Source organism: Microdochium trichocladiopsis (genome assembly GCF_020744255.1).
Source record: "Microdochium trichocladiopsis strain MPI-CAGE-CH-0230 chromosome Unknown B0I36scaffold_1, whole genome shotgun sequence".
Taxonomy (NCBI): domain Eukaryota; kingdom Fungi; phylum Ascomycota; class Sordariomycetes; order Xylariales; family Microdochiaceae; genus Microdochium; species Microdochium trichocladiopsis.
In genome coordinates, this window is record NW_025763544.1 from 875,173 (window position 1) to 895,774 (window position 20,602).

At 58.3% G+C, this 20,602-nt stretch overlaps 9 protein-coding genes across 9 annotated transcripts; 5 read left to right on the forward strand and 4 right to left on the reverse strand.

The window, feature by feature from the left end:
• Nucleotides 1–1,255: 1,255 nt before the first annotated feature.
• Nucleotides 1,256–2,676, forward strand: B0I36DRAFT_343679 (nucleophile aminohydrolase; the record flags this gene model as incomplete). The annotated part of the gene is made up of 2 exons (XM_046156186.1): nucleotides 1,256–1,439; nucleotides 1,493–2,676. The coding sequence occupies 2 exons, from the start codon at nucleotides 1,256–1,258 to the stop codon at nucleotides 2,674–2,676; spliced, it is 1,368 nt and encodes a 455-aa protein (XP_046017899.1).
• Nucleotides 2,677–2,846: 170 nt separating this feature from the next.
• Nucleotides 2,847–4,393, reverse strand: B0I36DRAFT_309488 (TFIIH subunit Tfb4/p34). The gene has a single exon (XM_046152132.1). The coding sequence runs from the start codon at nucleotides 4,161–4,163 to the stop codon at nucleotides 3,033–3,035; it is 1,131 nt and encodes a 376-aa protein (XP_046017900.1). The 5' UTR covers nucleotides 4,164–4,393; the 3' UTR covers nucleotides 2,847–3,032.
• Nucleotides 4,394–4,946: 553 nt separating this feature from the next.
• Nucleotides 4,947–7,548, forward strand: B0I36DRAFT_309490 (myosin-binding striated muscle assembly central-domain-containing protein). Its single transcript, XM_046152133.1, has 2 exons — nucleotides 4,947–5,903; nucleotides 6,037–7,548. The coding sequence occupies exons 1-2, from the start codon at nucleotides 5,142–5,144 to the stop codon at nucleotides 7,381–7,383; spliced, it is 2,109 nt and encodes a 702-aa protein (XP_046017901.1). The 5' UTR covers nucleotides 4,947–5,141; the 3' UTR covers nucleotides 7,384–7,548.
• Nucleotides 7,549–8,759: 1,211 nt separating this feature from the next.
• On the forward strand, nucleotides 8,760–10,165 carry B0I36DRAFT_309492 (S-adenosyl-L-methionine-dependent methyltransferase). The gene has a single exon (XM_046152134.1). It carries the CDS (start codon nucleotides 8,836–8,838, stop codon nucleotides 10,114–10,116), a length of 1,281 nt encoding a protein of 426 aa, XP_046017902.1. The 5' UTR covers nucleotides 8,760–8,835; the 3' UTR covers nucleotides 10,117–10,165.
• Nucleotides 10,166–10,224: 59 nt separating this feature from the next.
• Nucleotides 10,225–12,501, reverse strand: B0I36DRAFT_2872 (gamma-glutamyltransferase). Its single transcript, XM_046151620.1, has 4 exons — nucleotides 12,445–12,501; nucleotides 12,088–12,362; nucleotides 11,252–12,032; nucleotides 10,225–11,187 (listed from the first exon to the last, which is right to left on the reverse strand). Coding segments are annotated over exons 1-4 (1,911 nt in total). The 5' UTR covers nucleotides 12,446–12,501; the 3' UTR covers nucleotides 10,225–10,333.
• A 222-nt stretch (nucleotides 12,502–12,723) lies between these two features.
• Nucleotides 12,724–15,062, reverse strand: B0I36DRAFT_280164 (alpha-1,2-mannosyltransferase alg11). The gene is made up of 3 exons (XM_046151467.1): nucleotides 14,370–15,062; nucleotides 13,311–14,298; nucleotides 12,724–13,241 (listed from the first exon to the last, which is right to left on the reverse strand). Exons 1-3 carry the CDS (start codon nucleotides 14,877–14,879, stop codon nucleotides 13,060–13,062), a joined length of 1,680 nt encoding a protein of 559 aa, XP_046017904.1. The 5' UTR covers nucleotides 14,880–15,062; the 3' UTR covers nucleotides 12,724–13,059.
• Nucleotides 15,063–15,260: 198 nt separating this feature from the next.
• Nucleotides 15,261–16,635, forward strand: B0I36DRAFT_309495 (uncharacterized protein). Its single transcript, XM_046152135.1, has one exon. The coding sequence runs from the start codon at nucleotides 15,412–15,414 to the stop codon at nucleotides 16,609–16,611; it is 1,200 nt and encodes a 399-aa protein (XP_046017905.1). The 5' UTR covers nucleotides 15,261–15,411; the 3' UTR covers nucleotides 16,612–16,635.
• Nucleotides 16,636–17,968, reverse strand: B0I36DRAFT_309497 (t-SNARE). The gene is made up of 2 exons (XM_046152136.1): nucleotides 17,479–17,968; nucleotides 16,636–17,408 (listed from the first exon to the last, which is right to left on the reverse strand). The coding sequence occupies exons 1-2, from the start codon at nucleotides 17,788–17,790 to the stop codon at nucleotides 16,881–16,883; spliced, it is 840 nt and encodes a 279-aa protein (XP_046017906.1). The 5' UTR covers nucleotides 17,791–17,968; the 3' UTR covers nucleotides 16,636–16,880.
• A 132-nt stretch (nucleotides 17,969–18,100) lies between these two features.
• Nucleotides 18,101–20,561, forward strand: B0I36DRAFT_378958 (nuclear envelope protein). The gene is made up of 3 exons (XM_046160743.1): nucleotides 18,101–18,492; nucleotides 18,569–19,395; nucleotides 19,451–20,561. The coding sequence occupies exons 1-3, from the start codon at nucleotides 18,360–18,362 to the stop codon at nucleotides 20,390–20,392; spliced, it is 1,902 nt and encodes a 633-aa protein (XP_046017907.1). The 5' UTR covers nucleotides 18,101–18,359; the 3' UTR covers nucleotides 20,393–20,561.
• The last annotated feature ends 41 nt before the right edge of the window (nucleotides 20,562–20,602 follow it).

Consider the following 20,602-nt stretch of genomic DNA (forward strand, 5'->3'; position numbering starts at 1 on the left):
CCAGCCACGACAGCAACAGCGCACAAAGGTGCCGTCGACCGCCACAATTTTCTTGTTTCTGTTCCTTTCGCATCTCGACTCTAGCATCCAGGCTGGCCTGCCAGTTGCCCCTGCCTTTCTCATTGGTATTCACTGGCTGCAATTAATCTGTTGAACATCTTGCCGCACGCGGGTCCCCGGCCTGGTGAGGCGGTTACTTCAGAGGAAGGTGCAGATCTGTTCAGCCGCGCCTGCCAGAGTTCCAGAATTACACACTTGAGCAAGGGAGCCGGCCTTTTGGCTGGTGGCTGGACTGTCTTTCCAGGCACCGCTGCATGTGCACTCTTCGGGTTGACGCCTTCGTCGAACCACACCAGCACTGAGCTTTACTTGCTGCATCTGCACCGCAACCTTACTTGTATACGATATCTTCCTTCGACGTTCCTGACCGTCCAACTGAGCAGAGACTCACGGGTCATCTCCTGGCAGAGGTGCGTTTGGCTGTAGTCAAGCAGTATTTGCCCCAAGACTTTCTCTATCCATACGCCACACGGCAGCCACGCGGGAAGCTGCTCCTCTCACGTCAAAGAGCACTTGTACAGTTTGATGCTAATATGCTGAATCTTATGATAGCTTCTTCACGACATTCGTTTTGCTCACCCAGCATTGACACACCTCGGACTCGGGCATTGCAAGCGGCTTCCTTCCCGACGCACATCTCCACAACGCACTCTTTGACCTTGCATATCCCCTCGACAGCCACTTGACACAAAAGTAGGCTTCCTTTCGCATCTTCGATCATGCTTAGGCAATAGCCAGGCACAGCACTCGACCTAGTCCGTACGGAGTTTCTGTACAGGCAAACATCATCACCTCCCTCGGCATCGTTCTGGTTCGCCACTCCACAACTCGTGCAACATCGAACGATGTCTGGCGTTGATGGATACCATGCTGATGCAACGCAACAGGCCCACGATCAGCATTCAAACCAGGTGACTGAAGTCAACCACTTACACGGCACTCATATCAACACAAGCACCGCCAGTGCCCGTGACAGATTTCTCTCGCGGCCTTCCATGGACGGTACTGCTGAGAGGCCGAGCCGCCCAGGGCGTCGTGCCCCCGTGTCTGCAATCTTCATCCATGCCGGAGCCGGCTATCATAGTGTTACTAACGAGATAATTCACCTCGAAGCATGCAGCGAGTGAGTACAAACTCTGTGCCAAGTTAAGCGTCCATGGCACTGACGCCAACATTTAGGGCAGCTCGAACTGGCATGAGGGTCCTCCAGGCCGGTTGCACCGCTCTCGAGGCCGTTGAGGCGGCAATCAAAGTTCTTGAGGACAAGGAGATCGCCAATGCGGGCTTCGGAAGCAACCTTGCCATTGATGGTACCGTGGAGTGTGACGCAACCATCGTTGATCACCTGGGCCGCAGCGGTGCCGTGGGAGCCGTATCAAGTAAGCACCTAGTCGTGCGCGAGTCACAGAGCTGCAGCTAACAATTGTGCAAGACATCAAGAACCCTGTCTCGCTAGCCAGTCTTGTACTTGAGCATAGTCGAAGACCTCTGTCATTGCGCCGAGTGCCACCCAACTTGCTCGTTGGCGAAGGCGCCAGGGACTTTGCTACTGAACACGGCATGCCACTCGTTCCCAACTCATGGCTGGTGTCCAGGGACGCGAGAGACCGGTATTTGAAGTGGGAGCAGGATCTCAAGCGAGCTGAAGCGTCGGGAATATCGTCCTCACCTCCAGCTTCTGGTGCTACAACCTCGTCTACTACACCAAACAGTGGAGAGCAGGACGCACACCCAGGGGCATACCGAGACCATGCGAAGGCTGTTCAGACTGGCGTGTGGAACGAAGGACAAGTCGACTCTCCATCCTTAGGCTCCGCCCGCGGGAGCCAACCGACGAGTTCTCAGGCCTCGCCACTGCCATCACCAGGACGATCAAGCATCGGTCGTCCGCCGCGTGTCATCACGGGCAATATTGACAAGTCTCCGGAGCACTCACATGGCCATCTTCCAGCAGGAAATCATGGTGGTGATGCAGCATGCGACCTCCCCACAATCACCTCTGACAGCGACGAGCCCCTGCATGTGGACACAGCAGAAGAAGTCGCGCAAGACTTGATCACAGACACTGTGGGAGCGATTGCCATTGACCAAGACGGCCGTATCGCCGCTGCGTCTTCCTCCGGCGGCATCGGTATGAAGCACCGGGGCCGAGTTGGCCCTGCAGCACTTGTTGGTGTCGGCACATCTGTCATCCCGCAAGACGACTCTGACGAAGAAGGGGTCAGTGTAGCGGCGGTGACCAGTGGCACAGGAGAACACATGGCAACGACTATGGCCTCGCAGAAATGCGCGGAACGACTATATCAGTGGACTCGCCGTGGCGAAGGCGGCGCTGATGTTGCTGCGGATGACGAGGCGACCATCCTTGACAGCTTCATCTGTGAAGATTTCCAAAAGCATCCAGGTGTGCGAAACTCAACTTCGGCAGGAGCAATTGGAGTGATGGCAGTGAAAAAGAGCAAGTCCGGATTCTATCTCTACTTCGCCCACAATACCGACTCCTTCGCGCTCGCATCCATGGCCTCTACGGACCGAGAGCCATTGTGTGTCATGTCACGGCTCAGGGAGAACAATTATGGCGTATCGCAAGGTGCTCGCAAGATTCACATCAAGTGATCTTGGAGGGCTTGCGATTGCTGGATACATTGTCTTTTCCAGCAGGGCGCAACAAGAAAAGACCAGCCCCAGATGGACAAGGGACTGGGCATAACGTCGGGTGAGAGGAAATGCTGGCTGGCGTCCTTCACCACATTAAAAGCATAGCATAGCACCACATCACCTAGCACAACATTCTGAGTAGATCATTGTATACAACACTCCCCAAAAAGCCTACATGGAGACTTCCCTTGAACGTTCTAATCAAATTGGACCCGGCCCAACGCCTTTATGCTTTGCTATGCGGATATACCTTGATTTGTGAATATATTCCCCAAGTGCTGATGAAAACACACTCTTGAAAAAACCAGGCTTGATCACGTTGCCGGGATGGGAGTGCCAGTGGCACTGCCAGTCTCCTCCCGACCGGCACCGTTGAGCAGCTTCTTCTTCTTCTTTTTCTTGCGGGGCACGACGGCGGGTTTGGCACCGTAATTGCCGAGCGTGAGCTTGTTGCCACAGGTCAGACATTCTGCGTTCTCGGGAACCTCGCAGAATATAGAGAGGCAGATGCTGCAGACGAAGCCCGTGTCGACCACGTTGCGGTGGCAGAAGCACGCGACGCGGAAGTCGACGGTGTCCTGGGTCGGCGCGACGAGGGCCTCGCGGGCGTCGCTGTCGGCAAGCAGGCCGAACATGAGGTGTGTCAGCAGGCCGCGCGGGTTGGACGAGACGGAGAGAAAGGTCCCGCCGGTGATGTAGGCGGCCTGCTCGAGGAACGTGGGCTTGCCGGCGAGCGACAGGGTGTCGAGCGGGATGCGCGAGTGCGAGGCCGCGAAGATGGCGTTCATCGTGGGGATGTATTGCGCCGGGTCCGAGTCGGAGACGGAGACGGCGAGCATGCGCGAGTGCAGGTTTGGGGCTTTCTGCTGGGCCACGGCCGCGGTGGCCTGCTCGTTCGGATCGGACGATGCCTTGGCGGGCTCGTAGGCGAGTGACGTCTTGTTGATGTAGGCGAGGGCCATGGACAGCGCGCCGGCCATGAGTGTGGTTGTGGGCTCGATGTCGGCGGGCGTCGTCTCGGCGAGGAGGTCTCGTATGGACGCCACGATGGTAGACTCGATCTGGGCGAAGAGAGGGTATTTGTTGGCCGACGTGCCCAGGTCGGCCGTGTTTGTCGAGTGGCGGATCGGCTCGTCACTGTTCATGTCGACGTCGCCGTCACGGTCTCGAGACCGTTGCGAGGAAGTGTCGCTCGGAGGACGCGGGTAAAGCCATATCGCGCGATTTGTATGAGCCGCGAGGACCGCGACTTGATTCTCGTTGCCAAAGGCCAGGTGGGCGTTGATGTAGACGAGGATGTTGGCGAGAGCCTGCGAGATGGGGAGCTCCGAGTTGAGCACGGCCCAGGCTCTGGGGTTGAGGTCTACGATGACGACGAGCAGGGACGGGACCTGCGTCTTGAAGGCCGTCTCATCGTAGTGCGCCGAGGCATCGATGTGGTTCATTGTGCCGGGCGCGCTGGGCCGAGCAGCAGCTTGACAATGTCACCCGAAGCCGGCTGGTGACGAGTTGGTCCTCGAAGTGTCGTTGCAAGGGTCACCTCAAGTGCATCTGAACGAGTGGCGTGGCATCACCCTGTTTATGGGCGAGGTCGGTCTCCTCCCCTCGGCGCTGCCGAAACGAAGCGAGCTTGGAAGAGAAGTGGTTGGTCGGTGACGGAGCAGTTGGATGGTGAATGACGAAGCTCTGGGCCGTTGCAGGTCGCGCTGATGCACATGTGAAATGGAGGGTTATCGATAACATATGTGCGTCACGCCTGGGGTTGTCACAAGTCACGTCGAGGCCTTTCGCGAGGTCCTACGCCTGGCTTGATGTTTTAGCTTGCAATGAGATGCAAGCAGTGGTGTTAAAGGGCACTTTCAGGTTGATTTGCTCTCGCATAGCATTCTACCCAGCTCCGTCCCGTGTTCTGACTTCAGCTGCAAAGGTTGAGCGCCGATCTGAGTGAGGACGCTGCATGTAGAGCATCATCTTTTAAAAGTAGGCGCTGGCAGGACAGGACCACAAGGTCCAGGCTAGTTGGGAAACATCCCCCCAGCTCACGCCGGCGTACCTTTGACCGTCAGTTTTTGACTCGTGCCTAGGGGAGGAAGACGAGCTCGACGTAAACGTCACAGTGGAAGAAGCTCCATGTAGCTTTGACGATCTTGCTGCCCCACTCTGGCGACCAGGGCAAGGCAACTGCCGCGCCGGGGCTTTCGGGAGACAGCAGCGGCCAGGCACTTAAACCACAACCCCTCCAGAACCCCACGACGAGCTTCCAGCTCCAGCAACCGCCAAGTTCGCAGCTCAAGACTACAGACACAGGCTGTGGGTGCTGATACTTCCCCCACGCAATATCCTGTGTTGGCTTCGGGCCCCAACTTCGTCCCGCGTCACCATCTAGGACAAGCTCCGTGCTCCTTTGTGCGCAGCCTGCCATCATGGACGAAGCTCCCGTCGAGGTAGCCTCCAAGCTCGACGAGCTGGACAACATGGACGAGAAGGGGCAGACCCAGCTGATCCTCGCCCAGCTCATGGAGGGCGGCCAGGAGGACGGCGAGACATGTGCGGCCCTCGACAAGCTTACCAAGCTGCTCAATGACGACATTGCGGCTGCCTCTAAGGGCAAGACACACGAGTCCGTCACCCTCGTGGTCGACGACGACTGCGTCGACACCATCCTCAGCTATCTTGACATGAGACAGGCTGAGGCTGTCCGGGGGCATGCCACCTTGACCGTCTCGGCCTACCTCAAGGCGGGTGGTGAGAATGCTGCCAAGGCCATCCGCCAATTCTTCTTTGATCGTGTGGGCCGCGGCACATATGACGACTACATTGTCGCCTTCTGCGTATCCGCCGCCTTGTTCCCAGTCGCACCGGATCTCACGGCCGAGATCTTCTTGACGGAAGGCTTCCTCCCTAGCCTCGGTCAGCTTATGCGGCGGACGTGGAAGAGCAGGAAAGTCGAGACCGCTTGCCTGGAGATGCTCAACGCCGCCTCCATGAACACGGCTTGTCGCGAGGCCATCTTCAAGTATTGCGTGGACTGGCTGGAAGAAGTCGTCGACCAGGATCCCGACGACTTGCCTAAGGCCATCCACTCTGCCGACCCGGAAGTCGCCGTCACTGGAGGCTCCATTGCCATGAGGAGACACTCCGAGGTTGTCCAGAACCTCGCCGCCGTCATTCTGGCCAAATTGAGGGTAGGCACCCTGAAGCTTCCACTTTCGTCACCACCAGCCTTCGAAAACCTGAACTGGAAATGATGCCAAAGCCCTCGACACCTAACGAGGCACTCAGCAGCATAAAGACTGACCTGACCACAATAAATCTCAGGCAGTGCCGTCCCAGCAACAGCAGCAAGACCAAGGTGCCAGGATACAACCTGCCGTCACCACTATTGAAGACCTCACCAAGAAATTCACAAACATGATTCTCGAGGGCGATACTCATGGGCAGCAGCACTCAATTGAGGGTCTGGCCTACACCACGATACAGCCCCATATCAAGGAGGAGGTGGCAAGTGACGGGAACCTCCTCAAGAAACTCGTCACCGTGCTGCAAGATGCGCCTCCCCGATCCCCCCTGATGTATGGAACCCTAAGTGTATTCAACAACCTCACTCGCTACCAGCCAGCCCAATCTGAGGAACAGAAGAGGATGCATCAACTCAAAGCCTACGCCAACGCGGCTGGGAAGATCCCGCCACCCAATCCTCTTAACGACGACGAGCACACTTCAGCACGTTGTGTCAAGGTCTTCAAGGCTGGCCTTGTCCCCGTCCTCGTCGGACAGAGCAGACAGGGGTCTGCGGCGTCACTTTCCATTATTGTTTCGATTCTTTACGCGCTTTCGGTCACTTCATCTTTACGCGGACAGCTTGCACAGCAGGGTGCTGTCCCGCTGCTTATTGGCGCGCACGCAGCATTGCCCGAGTCGGATGCCCAGGGTAAACGGACAGCGGCGCAGGCTTTGGCGCGAATTCTCATTAGCATCAACCCGTCTCTTGTCTTTGGTGGTACCCGAGCTCGACCGCTGAATTCTGCGATCCGTCCGCTAGTGACTATCCTGCCCCAAGACCCTGCCGCGGACACACGGGATCTGCTACCAACGTTTGAGTCACTCATGGCCCTGACCAACCTCGCGTCTACAGACGACGATGCACGGAATACAATTATACGGACAGCATGGGATGCGATTGAGGAGCAGTTGTTGTCGTCAAACACTCGCGTTTCCAAGGCAGCAGTCGAGCTAGTCTGCAACTTGGTGCAGAGTGTCGAGGGCGTCGCCCTGTATGCGGAGAGCACACCGCAGGCGGCGAACCGGTTGCATATCTTACTGGCACTGGCGGATGCGGAGGAGGAAGGCACCCGCAGCGCAGCCGGGGGGGCGCTTGCCACCTTGACGCCATATGAGGAAGTGGTCAGGGGAATCCTGAAGCGTGAGAAGGGCGTCGATGCGGTCTTGGGACTTTGTGCAGAGGGGAATGAGGACCTGCGACATCGCGGAGCTGTGGCTGTCTACAACATGGTGGCTCTCGAGGGCGATGAAGGGAAACGCACACGTGAGAAGATCCGCCAAGCTCGGGGCGTTGAGATCCTGACAGAGTGTGCAAAGCAGAGCCGGAGGGCAGAGGTTGTCGAGGTGACCGTGCAGGCTCTCAAGCTGTTGCTGGAAGATTGAAACACAGCCGGGGTATCTGTACAACAGACGAGCCGTGCCCTTCCTACTTATTTACAAAGGCCTCGTGCATCCGTCATGCATCTATTTCACCCAAAAAGGTGACAATTTGTGAGTGAGTGCCGGGGTGAGTTGATGGAGAGTGAGGTAGTGTGGAAAGTGACGGACCCCTGCCCATTGGGTTTCTGTCGTCCTTATCAGCACCAATGAGCAACAAGAGATTAGCAAGTGCGGGTCCCTTTTCCAACATTTTTATGGAGAACCCCAGTCTGCCTCGAAAGAAATGTTGTTAGCTGCAGGTACATTGGCAGACTCGGACAGTCAAAACCCTGCCCGGAAATGCATTGAGGAGAGAGAGAGAGAGAGAGAAAAAGGAGATTTTCCCAAGACGACCACCGGCGAAAACCTGTGACCTGAAGCAACCGGCAGCTCAGCCCAATGCGCCGCTGGCCACGAGGAATCGAGACTGCACTGAGCCGCCACCGCTCCTGTCTACTGGGCGTCCAACAGCAGCACGCCCCTACGCTTACAGCCACTTCTACCCTTCGCGCTGAGGCGCAGGGCTCACGACGCAGCAGTGTCCGTCCATTCTCGGGCACACCAAATACAGCACGGAAGTACATTCCTTGGCGCGGTCCAGAGCTCAGAGCGGAGGAGCCCAAGTCATCGTCAAAGGCAGTTACGAGCCATCTCGACCAAGACAGCTTTCTGGCCAAAATTCAAAAGGTCCCAGTAAGAGATCGCGAGGCCCGGCGGAGAAAAAAGTCTGCATCACGTCCTGGTCGGGACCAAAACTCAGAGCCAGCAGTGACCAAGAGTGGTCGACCGCATACTGGGCCCCTTGACAGCCCAGCAGCATCGTTGAAAGTGCCGCAGACTCCTCCGGGTCCTGCTTCTCAACCGATCTCGGTAACCAGCGTTGTCGGCGAGATGGGCATGGAAGCCAACACCGGAGCTGGCGCCAAGCGGCCGCACCAGGGTGGTGGCCGCGGCAGCCAGAACAAGGGGAACAACAAGAAGGCGCGCAAGAGGGAGCGGGACATGCAGACGGGCGCGCACGACGAGGTCCTCGCATTCGACGTTGCGGCGCTGCGGAAAGCTTTGGACGAGAAGTACCCGGACAACACGGAGGAAGCTACTGCTGATGGTGCCGCCGCCGCCGCCAAGGAGGAGGAGGCGAAGCTGCCCGAGCAGGGATCGCACATTGACGTCGAGATCCTCGAGATCTCGTCCACGGGCGACGCGCTGGGCGTGCAAAGGGGGTCAAAGTCCAAGCAGATCTACGTGGTGCCGTTTGCCGTGCCGGGAGACGTGGTCAAGGTCAAGGCGTGGCGCCACGTCGACGACAAGATGAGCGAGGCCGACTTCATCTCGGTGGTCGAGCCGTCGCCCTTGCGCGACGACAGCCGCGTCAAGTGCGGCTACTTCTCAAAGTGTGGCGGCTGCCAGTTCCAGATGCTCGACTACGCCGAGCAGCTCAAGTACAAGAAGGGGGTCGTCGAGCGGGCGTTCAAGAACTTCTCGCAGCTCCCGCCCGAGCTGGTCCCGACCATCGGCGACACCATCGGCAGCCCCCTGCAGTACGGCTACCGGACCAAGCTGACGCCGCACTTTGACGGCCCGCCGGGATACCACAAGAAGGGGGCCGCCCGGAAACCGCTGGACCACCGGCCAGACATTGGCTTCATGCTCAAGGGCACGCGCAAGACCATGGACATTGAGGACTGCCCGATCGGCACGGACGCGGTGCGCAAGGGGATGAAGGCCGAGCGGGAGCGCATGGAGCGCGAGTACGGGCAGTACAAGCGCGGCGCGACGATCCTGCTGCGCGAGAGCACGCAGCGCGTGTACAAGGACGGCCGGACCGTGGGCACAGCCGCCACCGAGGAGGACGTCGAGAAGGCAAAAGCCCAAGACCCGGTGGTGGTCGAGACGGACGCATACACGGACTACAAGACGTGCGTGACGGACGGCACTGCCACGTCGACAGAGTACATTGACGACTTTGTGTTTTACAACCCGGCCGGGTCCTTCTTCCAGAACAACAACTCGATCCTGTCCACCTTTACAGACTACATCCGGCAGCACATCCTGCCGCCTTCCCCTTCCCCGGCCGACCCGGCCGCGCCAAAGATCAAGAACCTGATCGACGCCTACTCTGGCTCGGGCCTGTTCACCATCACCTTGTCCTCGCTCTTCGCGGGCCACGCCACGGGCATCGACATTGCCGACGCCTCGATCGCCTTTGCGCGGCGCAACGCGTCGGCCAACGGCCGCCCGGAGGCGCAGACCAACTTCATCGCCGCCGACGCGGGCCAGCTCTTCAAGAGCGTCCGGGCCAACAAGGGGGAGTACCACCCGGACGAGACGGTCGTCGTGCTCGACCCGCCCCGCAAGGGTTGCGACGCGAGCTTCCTCTCGCAGCTCATGCAGTTTGGGCCCCGGCGCATCGTGTACGTCAGCTGTAACGTGCACACCCAGGCCAGGGACATTGGGTGCCTGGTCAGGGGCAATACCAAGAGCATGGAGACGACGACGACGACGACTGGGGCCAGCGGCGAGGGTGCTGGATCCAGTGATGTCGGGAGTGGCGGCGGCGCGAGGTACGAGATGGAGAGCCTACGCGGGTTCGACTTCTTCCCGCAGTCGGCGCATGTCGAGGGTGTTGCTGTGCTCAACAGGGTCGATGATGTCGCCGCGCCGGCGTCGTCTTTAAAGGGGTACGGAGAAAATTAAGCCTATATACAAAGAATTCATGCAATTGATGGGCAACCCAGGAGCCAGAACAAAGTCTACTCTCTGTATTGTGTATTTGCTTATTGTCCTTCAGGAGAACAAGGCAATATATATGTGTATGCCACTTGATGAATACCATCTAACAGCCTCCCTGCTGTATATACGTCCCCCCTTAACCATCATGTCCCCTAAAAGTCACCATCACGCCTGTATAACTCTACAACGTCAACCCGGCACTGTTCTTCTGCCTGGTCTCTCCCACAGCCTCAAACCCGTGCCCTTCGTCCGCTCCCAAGATCCGAATACCCTGCACCGCACTCAGGCCCTCGCGCACCCAGAGCACATTGTGCCCGCGGCTGGCCAGGTCTGCGACCGTGGCGTTGTCAAACGCCCACTCGAACATTGTGTAGTCGGGCATCAGCTGGTCATGCAGCCTCGGCTCGTGGATCGCCTCGAGCATGGTCATTTTCCTAGCGGGCGACTTCTTGCCTTTTTGTTGAGCTTCCTGGTCCGCTTGAGGATGCCTGCTGCTCTCGTGGCTGTACCCGGATCCGAGCAGGTGCCACACCACCTGCGTCGTACTGCTGATGATGCGTGACCCGCCGGCCGCGCCGACCGTCGCGATCAACGCACCCGTGGCTTTGTCCTCGACAATGACTGGTGTGATGGATGACAGCGGTCTCTTGCCAGGGCGGATATAGTTTGCAGGTGCGGGCGCGTAGCCAAACTCGTTGCGGCGTCCGGGGATGCTGAAATCGTTCATCTCGTTGTTGAGGATGATTCCGGACTTGGGGGTCATCTGGAGGTTGCCGAACAGGAGGTTCACTGTTGTGGTCGAGGAGACCGCCATTCCGGACTTGTCGGCCGCCACGACGTGCGAGGTGCCATGTGATTCGGTGGCATAATAGTGCTCGAGCCCGTCGTCGGGAAGGTAGTGTGATACGGGTTGTGTGGAGTTGTCGAGAATGCGCGCGCGGATGGAGGCGGCAGTGGACGAGGCGAGCATCGAAGCCTCAAAGGAATCGACGTCGTGCAGGTAGGCAGGGTCACCAAGGACCTGGTGAGCGCCATCTAGTGATTAGGTCGGTCAGCTGTCGTTCAACTGCAAAACAACTGTTCGATTAAGTGAACATACAAGCAAAGCGCATGGCCTCATTGAAGCGATGCAGGGTAGTGTTGGCATTGACATGGTCGTCATAACCCTCAATAATCTTGAGGGTGTTGAGCAGCACGGCGCCACTGCTGGGCACGCCCGAAGTGAACAGGTGGTAATTGTCCTTGTACGTGACCTTGAGCGGCTCCCGGAAGATGGCCTCGTAGTTGGCCAGATCCTCGAGCGTCATGGTGCCGTTGGATGCCTGGATAATGTCAATCATCTCCGTGGCAATGTCGCCCTTGTAGAAAACATCGGCCCCCTTGCGAGCCACCTCGAGCAACGTCTCGGCGTATCTCTTGCGTGTCATCGTCTCGCCCAGCTCGAGCACCCTGCCCTTGGGCGCAAAGTCCTGCGCCCACGACTCGTCCTCGACAAGGAAGTTGTACCCAGCATACTGCACGCCGGCCGCCATGTACCGCACCAAGTCCTCGGTGACGGGGTAGCCGTCCCTCGCGACCGCGGCGGCAGGCTCCACGACCTTGCTCCACGGCAGCTTGCCGAACTTGACATGTGCGGCCTCCAGTCCTCGCAGCTCTCCCGGGACGCCGGCAGCGAGCCCGCCCCAGATGCTGCCGTTGACGTTGCCATAGTACATGTCCTCGAACGCCGCGGCGGGGGCAGCCTCACGGTAGTCAATGACGTGATGGCCTCCGTCGCTGTCGCGGATGACGGCAAACCCGCCGCCGCCCAGGCCCGAGTGGTGCATACCGATGACGCCGACGCACAGCTGTGTGCCTATCCAGGCATCAACCGCGTTGCCCTGTGGTAAACGAATCAGCCATTTGCTCGAGATCTGGTGACGGAACAAGACTTACGCCAGCAGCAAGCAGGTCGATTCCGATCTGGCTGCATATCATGCTCTCACAGGCGACAGCGCCCGTCTTGCCGCTCAACGAGTGCTCCTGGGACTGTGAGAGCGGCTGCTGCTGCTGCCGATCATGACCAGGGCGGCCAGCAAAGCGCAGCGGTTCCTGGAGCGCGGCTAGCTCTGGGCTATTCTCGAGCAAAGGCAGCGGCGGGAGAGCCTCTGCGAGGCAGGCTGTGGCCCCAAGCAGGAGCCCTGCAGGCACGTGCTTGCTGTCGAGGCGCACTTGCCAGCGGGCAGGATACTGTTAGCAGGGACGGACATGGAGGGAAAGAGGTCCATGTTTGGCCGCGGGGAGAAGACTTACTCTTGGCGCGCTTGTGACTTGCAGGCTGTGGTTAAAGTAAGTGCTCGTGTGTGTAACTGTGGAATGGCGACAGCAGCGGGAAGGCAGGCGCGGCGCGTGCATGGCCGAGATCGGGTCGGTGACGTCCCGACGGGCTTGATAAGCAATCACGGACAGGGTGGGGACCCACGACGGCAGGGCGTGTGCTCCGTGTCGGCCGGCAGGCCCGGAACCAACACGCAGCTAGATGTCCACTGCTAGGCAGCCAAACCTGCACTGGGACATACATACGACATACATGCCGACAGAAGAGGGCATCGCAGAATGCATCTCGGCCATATCCAGAGCTTGTGTGAGCTACCAAGCCTACCATAGCATAATGCTGTACCTGTGCTTCCTTGTCTGATGCGGTCCGGCCCCGGTGCCCGCCCACCATGTGTGGAGCATTCGAGCCGGGCTTCTCCCTTCCGCTAGAGTGCTTACTCCGTCTCCGTCCACGGACAACCTTGAAGACTGGGGCATCACAAGTAGAGAAAGTAGACATTGCATGCAAGCACTCTTTAGCCATTAGCACAGATTTATATTCTTGATGCATATGCGCTCCCGTCGTGAGTCTATGCCTCGCAACCTGCTACTCTAGTGGCTCGTCTGCATGTCAACCAGCTTGCCGAGCTGCACAATCCACTTGTGCGCAAACTCCTCCTCCGAAAACCTCTGTGCAGACTTTCTGGCCCGTTTCCGGACCGCCAGAGGGTCCTTGAGAGACAGCGCCTTCTCAAAACCAGCAGCATAGTCGGATGCCGTGGTGGCGTGAAATCCTGCAAAGAAGGCCTGTCAGTAACCACGGCAAAAATATGGAAATCCCTTGAAAACTAGACTGTGCTCACCTGTGGGCTGCCCGTCCACATCCACCACAATGTCCAGCTTTGGGCCGCCGCTGTCGTGCACTACCGGGATCAGACCAGCTGCGAGGTACTCGACCACACCTATGCCAAAGTGCTCGTTCCACATGCCATTAACCCCAACGTATCCCTGGCTAATGTGCTGCAAGATCTCAGACCAGGGTGCATCCAGGTGGAAAACGACACGGTCCACAAGATGCAGTTCGTTCACTAGCAGTCGCAGCTGGTACACCCGCTTGGCATCGCTGTCGCCCCGGACACTACCCAGAAGGACCAGCTTGGAGCCTTGAGATGCCGGTGTGCCGCTCTTGACAAATTCATGGAATGCCTGGATGATGAGCTGGTGGTTCTTCTCTGGCCGGAACTGCGCAATGTAGACCAGCGCCTTGGTCCGCTTCTTCTCGCTCTCCTCCGACAGCTCGACAGCCTCCTCGATTTCGTGCACGGCACACGGCGGATACACGACTTCCATGGAATTCTGCCGCTGTCTCTGTGCCCGACGGGGGCCCCACAATGCCTGAATGTGAGCTTGCGTCCAGCTCGAGTTGGTCATGACGACATCCACCGACGCACCCATCCACGAGTACACGCCAGCGAACCACTTCCAGTAAAACTTCTTGATTGTGCCTTTCAGACCCACGCCTTGGCCTGCATTAACTCCCTGCCCACCAACAGCGCTGTTTGGATCTAGCGAGTCGAGCATGTCCGTCGATATGGTTGGATAGTGGACGTAGGCGCCGGTTGGCATGGTCGGGAACAAGAGCTTGCAAAGGCCGAGAACAAAGGCGTAGCCCATTGTGTCGACGAAAATATCGGGGACGACTAGGGAGAAAGCGTCCCAGCCGAGGATGACCGATCCTATCGACTGGCCGAGGAGCGTCGCATGGGGCCACGTCGACGCCAGAACCCAGTGGCGAGTCGACAGGTAGAGGAAGTGTATCGTCGGAGGGTGTAGATCTATGCTGAAAGTATTCTGTATGACGCAAACCAATGTTAAAACCAGTACCGCCTGATATGCTGCACCTCACGGCTTCTGTGACTTACCTTGACACGATTCAATATCTGGTCTTTGGTGACTTCGTGATCGCCGGTATACACCACAATCTTGGCTTTGGGCCATCTTTTCTGGGTAGCGCGAATCGCTGCCCAGAGCACTCTTTCCCCACCCCCTCCAGCATTGCAGAAGGGATGGAAGAACCCAACAATACCGTCCCAGTTGGGCGACTTGGTATCAACGCCAGTGGCGGCAGCCCTATCTGCAGAAGACCCATCGTCGACCTTGTCCCACTCGTTATCGCTGCTGGTGCTGCTACCGGTCGTCTGCGTTGCGTTGGCGGCAAAGGCGGCGTGGTTCGTCTCTAGCTCTTCGGTGACCCTGAGGATGCGGTCGCGACGACCTTCCGTCTTCTTGACCAGGTAGTATCCCAGTGTGGTGCCCACGGAGGCGGACAGTGTGTGGAATAGCACGGGGACCAGGTAGTTCCACGCAAGCAGGCCGATGACTGGCGAGCAAAGGAGCACGACAACAGTCGTGGCTATGGTGGTGAGTGCCATCGAGGGCACTTTCTCGAGGGGAGGGTCCGGCGTGAGTCCAGCTGCTGCTCTAGCCCTGGGCGAGAAGACCGTGGCCTTGTCGGCCGAGTGGATAACAATGTCGCAACAAAAGCGAAGGTCAACCCACAAGAGTTGTGAAAACGAACGTGGTAAGTATGGGCAGTGGTGGTCAAGGGAACAAAGAGCGGGAGTGGCCCGGGCTATGACGAGGTGCTGCAGCAAGCCACCTTGCACCTGGGCTGATCAGCATGCTGTGGTCCCTGAACTGCAGGCCCGCCCGCCCGTCCCTCCCCTCCCTCTTGGCGGGCAGGTGCACGCCTGCACCAGTCCAGTGACAGCAGCCCCAGTGGGGCACATCGTCAGAGCTCTTTAGTGGAGCACGGAACAATTGAAGCTTGAACTCAAACCCAAGTTGCGAGGCCTAGCCTCTTTTCACATCACATGTTCCTCACGACACAACCTCAAATAGCACACGCCTATTGCGGCGCATGACTTTGCAGGGATATATGCCGGCTCGACGTGATGGGCCATCATGAGTCTTGCCAGCCGCTGCCTCCGCCCCCTTCGGCAGCCTAGTCCCAGAACCTTGGCCTCGGTTCTGGCACAACGCCCGTGGTCGCCAACCACACCATCGTCGTCGACAGCCCGCGTCTTTGCGACACATGGACAGCGGCGGTCCCTGCACATCTCGCCACTCGTCGCCTCGGTCTTGGAGACCAGCCAGTCCATGATCGTAGGGCTTCACAATGTCACAGGCACGCCGTGGTATCTCACCATCCCCCTTGTCGCCCTCAGCGTGACCGCCGTCTTTCGATTGCCCTTCACTCTGCACAACCAGAAACTCCTCCAATGGAGAACGCGGTACACGCCCGTCATCCAGGCCTGGGGCCCGACCATCATGCGCCGCGTGATCAACGACGGCATCGCTCTGCCGCAGCAAGGCAAGGCTATCCAGGCGCGCACCAAAGCAGCAACCAAGTATCTTTGGAAGAAGGCGGGCCTCCAGCAGTGGAAGCTCTACGCCGGTTTCATCAGCATGCCGTTCTGGCTCGTTGCCATTGACAGCATTCGCCGCCTCTGTGGCGGGCCCAGAGGTCTTCTTGGCTCGTTCATCCTTCCTCGGCCCGAGGAGCCAGCGCCGCCAGCATCGACACCAAGCGCCAGTGATTCCTTGCACACATCCGCCCGCGACATGGTTGGAAATGTCGACACAGATGCTGCCAGCGAAGTCGTGGTGGACGCGGCCAGATCGATCGCCGAGCCGAGCCTGATGACTGAAGGCGCCCTATGGTTTCAAGACCTCACCGTGGCGGATCCCTACGGCATTTTACCTGCAGCTCTATCGTTCGTCTTGCTCATGAATATAATCCCGCGAAACAACGCGCGGGCTCGGGAGCTCTTCGGACTGCAACCGGCGCACGCACCACTAGTCCCGTCCAAAGATGGAGCAGGAGGAGCACCGCCTGCCCCGCCACAGTATTCCCGGCTACAACGGGGCTTTGGCAGGTCAATGATCATCATCTCGGCACTCGTCGGGCCGCTGACGATGGACCTGCCCGCCGCGATCCATCTCTACTGGCTCACCTCCGCCTGTGCCAGCGGTGCGGCGACGCGGATTGCTGCTTGGCGATATCCTCTGGAGACGAAGATCGTGCGGCCATGTAAAGGCGCCGAGTTGCCCATCGTGCGGCCACGGGATGGACCTAAGGGTCCTGTCAAGACAATCGAGTAGATATCACCTTGGATTGGCGGGGGTCAAGATCAAGGATATATAAAGTGTAGTATGGACTGTAACAATAATGTATAACCATTGCGATGGCCAACCATAAAATCAACCAGTCGAAGCCGACCTGCAAGTCTTGGTGCAGTCGGGTCAGTGCGACCCGTCTCAGAGGATATGCTTCAAACATGCGCCCAAACTCCAAACCATGAAAGAAGAAAGCCTCCCCGTGTGCTATGGAGGAGCGCACACAAACAAGTATAAACAACGGTCTACCTCGCTCAACCCAGGAACACAGCAAGAAGGACGATGGTGAGAATGACCGCAATGATGAGCATGAGGCAGCAGGCCTTGCCGCGCGCCTGCTTCTGATACCGCGCAGCGCTGCGCAGCTCGTAGTCGGCCCCGCGGGTGTCGTCGCGGACACTGATGGCGTTGTTCTCAATCGTCTGGAGCTGCTCTCCCTGCTCGCTGACAATCTGCGCGACCTGCTGGAACAGCACGTTGAGGTCACCCACGCCCTCCTCGATCTGGCGGATCTCCTCTTCCCGCTCATTGATGAGGGCCTCCTGGAAGTCCACCTCGTCTTGCGCCGCCAGGTGCGCCTCCTGCTGTTGTAGCTGCAGCTGCTCGCCACCAGCGGCTGATGTGGCCTGGCCGGGACTTGCCGAGTCGTCGTCGAGCGCGGCCTTGGCGGCAGAAACGGACGCGCGGGTCTTCTCGAGAGCTGTGCGCTGCAAGGACTGGAAATCGCCAAGGGCTGTCTTGAATTCACGGGATAGCTTCTGTTGCGAGTACTTTTGTGTAGGCTGCGGGACGCATCGTTGTCAGTATTCGGAAGTGGTGAGGCTGCATAGCGACCGGGCGCCTGGGACGTACTGTCACCTCCTCCCACGACTGGATCTTCTTGACACCCTCTCCGACCTCCTTGAAATGCATCGTCGATTCGTCGAGCAGAGTGTGCACTCGCTCACGCAGCCTCGGGTTGTCGCGGCGAGTCCCGAGAAGTCCGACATCGGTGCGCAGCTTGGAAATGTTGCCTTGGAGGTGGAAGAGCTTGTTCATGAGACCCTGCGACAGCTTTGAGAACTCCGGATCGTCCGCATAGCCGCCACCGCCTGGGGCGCTGTTATTGCCGCGCCGGCCGCCGCCGGTGCCGGATTCCATCGAAGAGAGCTGGTCAAACGACATGTCTGCGGTATTCGCACCGAGCGCGTGTTGGCGGATGTATTGAGCGACACAAAAAGAAGGTGGGTAATCGCCGCTCGGGGGGTTGTTCAAAATGACAGAGCGCTCAGAGTGATGCTGGATGATAAGAGCAGTTGGGACTGGGAAGTGGAGAGAAGGCTCACGAGCAGCGGGTCAGTCCCGGCGCAAGAGCGGAGGGAATGTGATGCTACGTCGATGCCTGCAGCAAGGCACCCATTAGTCCATCGGCGGCTTACTTAATCCAGGTCCTGGCCTGGCCCACTTGCAGTCGAGCTCCCTGCATCACCACACAGCAACAAGCGGCAACGTGCGCTGAAGCTCCAAGCTCCGAATTTTCTATTTACTTTCGAGACCCGCCCAAAACACCCAGTGGACAACAGCGACAGCACATTCAGTCAACGCGGCCGGCCCATCGACGACAAGCAACCAGACACTCCAGAAGCTTCACTCCCTACGACAGCAAGCGGCCTGCAAAAACTCACGTCTCGATCAGCGCGGCTGTCCTGCCATGTTATAGCAACCTGTCTGCCACCAGGTTTCGCGCTGCAACCATGGCTGTCCCACGAAGGGCGCCGTACAAGGACTTCCTCCAACCTGCACTCCAACGACGCTTCGCATCGACTGTCGGGGTTCTCCTGGGTATCGCCTACCTTGAGTCGCTGACATTGTCAAGCTGGAACTCATGTACGTCCAGCATTCTGGCCAAACATCCCGCACGATGGCGCGTTCAATTTCAAGCTAACCCCCAACCACGACACAGTTATCTGGTCATGGTTCCCCGTAGGCGTGCCTGGCATCCGGACGCTGGGCATATTCGGCTGCGCCCTGCCAATCATTATCCTTCGGATTGCGCACTCACATCTCGGCAAGCGAACATCTGCGTCGCCAATCGAAACATTTCGACGTGAGATCTCATCACTTGCGAGCATCGAAACCGTCATTACCTACATGCTCTCTGCCTGGCTGTTTAGTCAATTCTATCTCTTCTCGCTTCCCGACGATGCCAACTTGAACTGGATCACCTACCACAGCGGTGACCGAGCGCGACTGAACGAGCGTGCGCTATTCTATACCGTGCATCTCATCCTTCTTGGTTTCGCCTATGGCATAATACACATCGCTCTGGATCGAGACAGGTTGTCTCTCGGCACCGTTTCACCGAAGACGGATGAAGGGCCCGCAAAGTTGGTCAGGCAGGACCCATGGGACAAACTGGCCAAGGACCTCCCACGAACAATTGTGCGAGTCGTGCTCGTCTCGATGACGGTGGGCGTGGTCAACTATGTCTTCGTCTACAGCATACTCCGACGATCAGCCTGGAGCTGGGCATTGGCGTTCTTCCGCTGGTTCTACAACCTGCCAAAATCCAACATCCCACCGCAAAGCGCACCTTGGAGCGTGTGGATGCTGATCCGCTCCCTGTGGGCTGGCTTTTTGTTGTCGCTCCTCTGGAGCATCAGCGACGTGTTTCTAACGGTGCAGCTGGCCAAGGAGCCCATCAAGAACAGCCAGCCTCTGACTTCCGAGTCCAAAGATCCCAACGGCAGCCTGATGAACGGCTTGAAGAGCAAGAAGCCTCGTCCTTCGGTAGGTCCCAACCAATTCTCACGGACAACCACAGCAAGCTTACCCGTTTCTTTAGGCATTTGCCATTTGGGAGCTGGCGTACATCGCACGCGACTTTGACGACCGAAGAAAAGCCATCTTTGAGGACATTGACCGTCCAGAGGGGCCCATGTGGGCACAGATTTATTCGATCTGTATGGACAAGCTGAAGACGATTGAGAAGTCCATCGATGAGTACGGAAAGGTTCCAGCACCTGTACAACAACAAGCCCCCGCGCCCGCTCCAGCTTCCCAGCGCATTGTGCCGCCACCCAGCAACGAGGACGTCTGGGCGCCGCCTAGACAGTCTACTGGACTCAGCAGTCGGGTTGGAGGAGTTGTCAAGTCCATTGGGACGTCGCCTGGAAAGACTCCTGCCGAATACCTGGGTACCGAGGCCAGGCGACGGATTGGTCAGGCCACTGACCAGTACTTGACCAAGGAACAGAAGGAGATGATGAGCCCCGAGCACCTGAACTCGTCCGCGCGCAACCTAGCCCTGCGTGTGCTGTCAACACCGTGGGTCGGTCCTATCTTCCACCAGGATTTCCGACGATCCCTGGTCAAGGCCGTGCTGGGCACGCCCTATGCCGAGCCGAGTGTGCCTATCAACGCCGCCTTCATTCTGTCGCAACTCGCCGTGTCGAGTCTTGCCGAGGACAGATATGGGAATGTGCAGAGGGATGTGTCGACGATTGTGCGGACATTTACTGTACTCATCAAGAAGCTGGAGAAGTTCAGCGCCGACTTCCCCGTCCACTGGACCGACTTGTCTGGGAAGCGTGAGTGTCCCGAGGTAGATGCACTTCTGGATGCGCTCAAGGACGGTCTCAGCCGGCTGGTAACGGCGTTTTCTCCGTACGCTACAGACCTACGCCTTAGCCGGGCGGATATGAGGCTGGCGAAGGAGGCTGCTGAGAAGCCGCTGCCAAAGCTGGTCGAAGCGGCGGGTGGGCCGGAGATGGAGCAGGTCAAGTAGTGTACGTTTATGTAGTTTCGACACGGGTTTGGACGTCAGCAACAGATCATAAATGAGGAGAGGGACGCAATGGCAGAAGCGGCCGTGGTACTACAACCCAGATGAGATAAATCACATATAATCACCTTACCAATGGATCCCGAGATCGCAAAGATGGGGTAGTCAAAACATGGATGTGCACAGAACGATCTGCCATGCACGTCTTGTTTA

Coding starts and splice junctions, on each gene's coding strand:
- B0I36DRAFT_309488 (XM_046152132.1), bottom strand. CDS start 4,163: ATGAACCACATCGATGCCTCGGCGCACTACGATGAGACGGCCTTCAAG.
- B0I36DRAFT_309495 (XM_046152135.1), top strand. CDS start 15,412: ATGAGTCTTGCCAGCCGCTGCCTCCGCCCCCTTCGGCAGCCTAGTCCC.
- B0I36DRAFT_309497 (XM_046152136.1), bottom strand. CDS start 17,790: ATGTCGTTTGACCAGCTCTCTTCGATGGAATCCGGCACCGGCGGCGGC. Junction 17,409..17,478: donor AGTCGTGGGAGGAGGTGACA/GTACGTCCCAGG, acceptor TGCGTCCCGCAG/CCTACACAAAAGTACTCGCA.
- B0I36DRAFT_280164 (XM_046151467.1), bottom strand. CDS start 14,879: ATGGCACTCACCACCATAGCCACGACTGTTGTCGTGCTCCTTTGCTCG. Junction 14,299..14,369: donor AGATATTGAATCGTGTCAAG/GTAAGTCACAGA, acceptor TGCGTCATACAG/AATACTTTCAGCATAGATCT. Junction 13,242..13,310: donor TGTGGACGGGCAGCCCACAG/GTGAGCACAGTC, acceptor CCTTCTTTGCAG/GATTTCACGCCACCACGGCA.
- B0I36DRAFT_309492 (XM_046152134.1), top strand. CDS start 8,836: ATGCTCGACTACGCCGAGCAGCTCAAGTACAAGAAGGGGGTCGTCGAG.
- B0I36DRAFT_309490 (XM_046152133.1), top strand. CDS start 5,142: ATGGACGAAGCTCCCGTCGAGGTAGCCTCCAAGCTCGACGAGCTGGAC. Junction 5,904..6,036: donor TCATTCTGGCCAAATTGAGG/GTAGGCACCCTG, acceptor AATAAATCTCAG/GCAGTGCCGTCCCAGCAACA.
- B0I36DRAFT_378958 (XM_046160743.1), top strand. CDS start 18,360: ATGGCTGTCCCACGAAGGGCGCCGTACAAGGACTTCCTCCAACCTGCA. Junction 18,493..18,568: donor ATTGTCAAGCTGGAACTCAT/GTACGTCCAGCA, acceptor ACCACGACACAG/TTATCTGGTCATGGTTCCCC. Junction 19,396..19,450: donor GCAAGAAGCCTCGTCCTTCG/GTAGGTCCCAAC, acceptor CCGTTTCTTTAG/GCATTTGCCATTTGGGAGCT.
- B0I36DRAFT_2872 (XM_046151620.1), bottom strand. Junction 12,033..12,087: donor TCGACCTGCTTGCTGCTGGC/GTAAGTCTTGTT, acceptor CGTTTACCACAG/GGCAACGCGGTTGATGCCTG. Junction 11,188..11,251: donor TGAGGCCATGCGCTTTGCTT/GTATGTTCACTT, acceptor CCTAATCACTAG/ATGGCGCTCACCAGGTCCTT.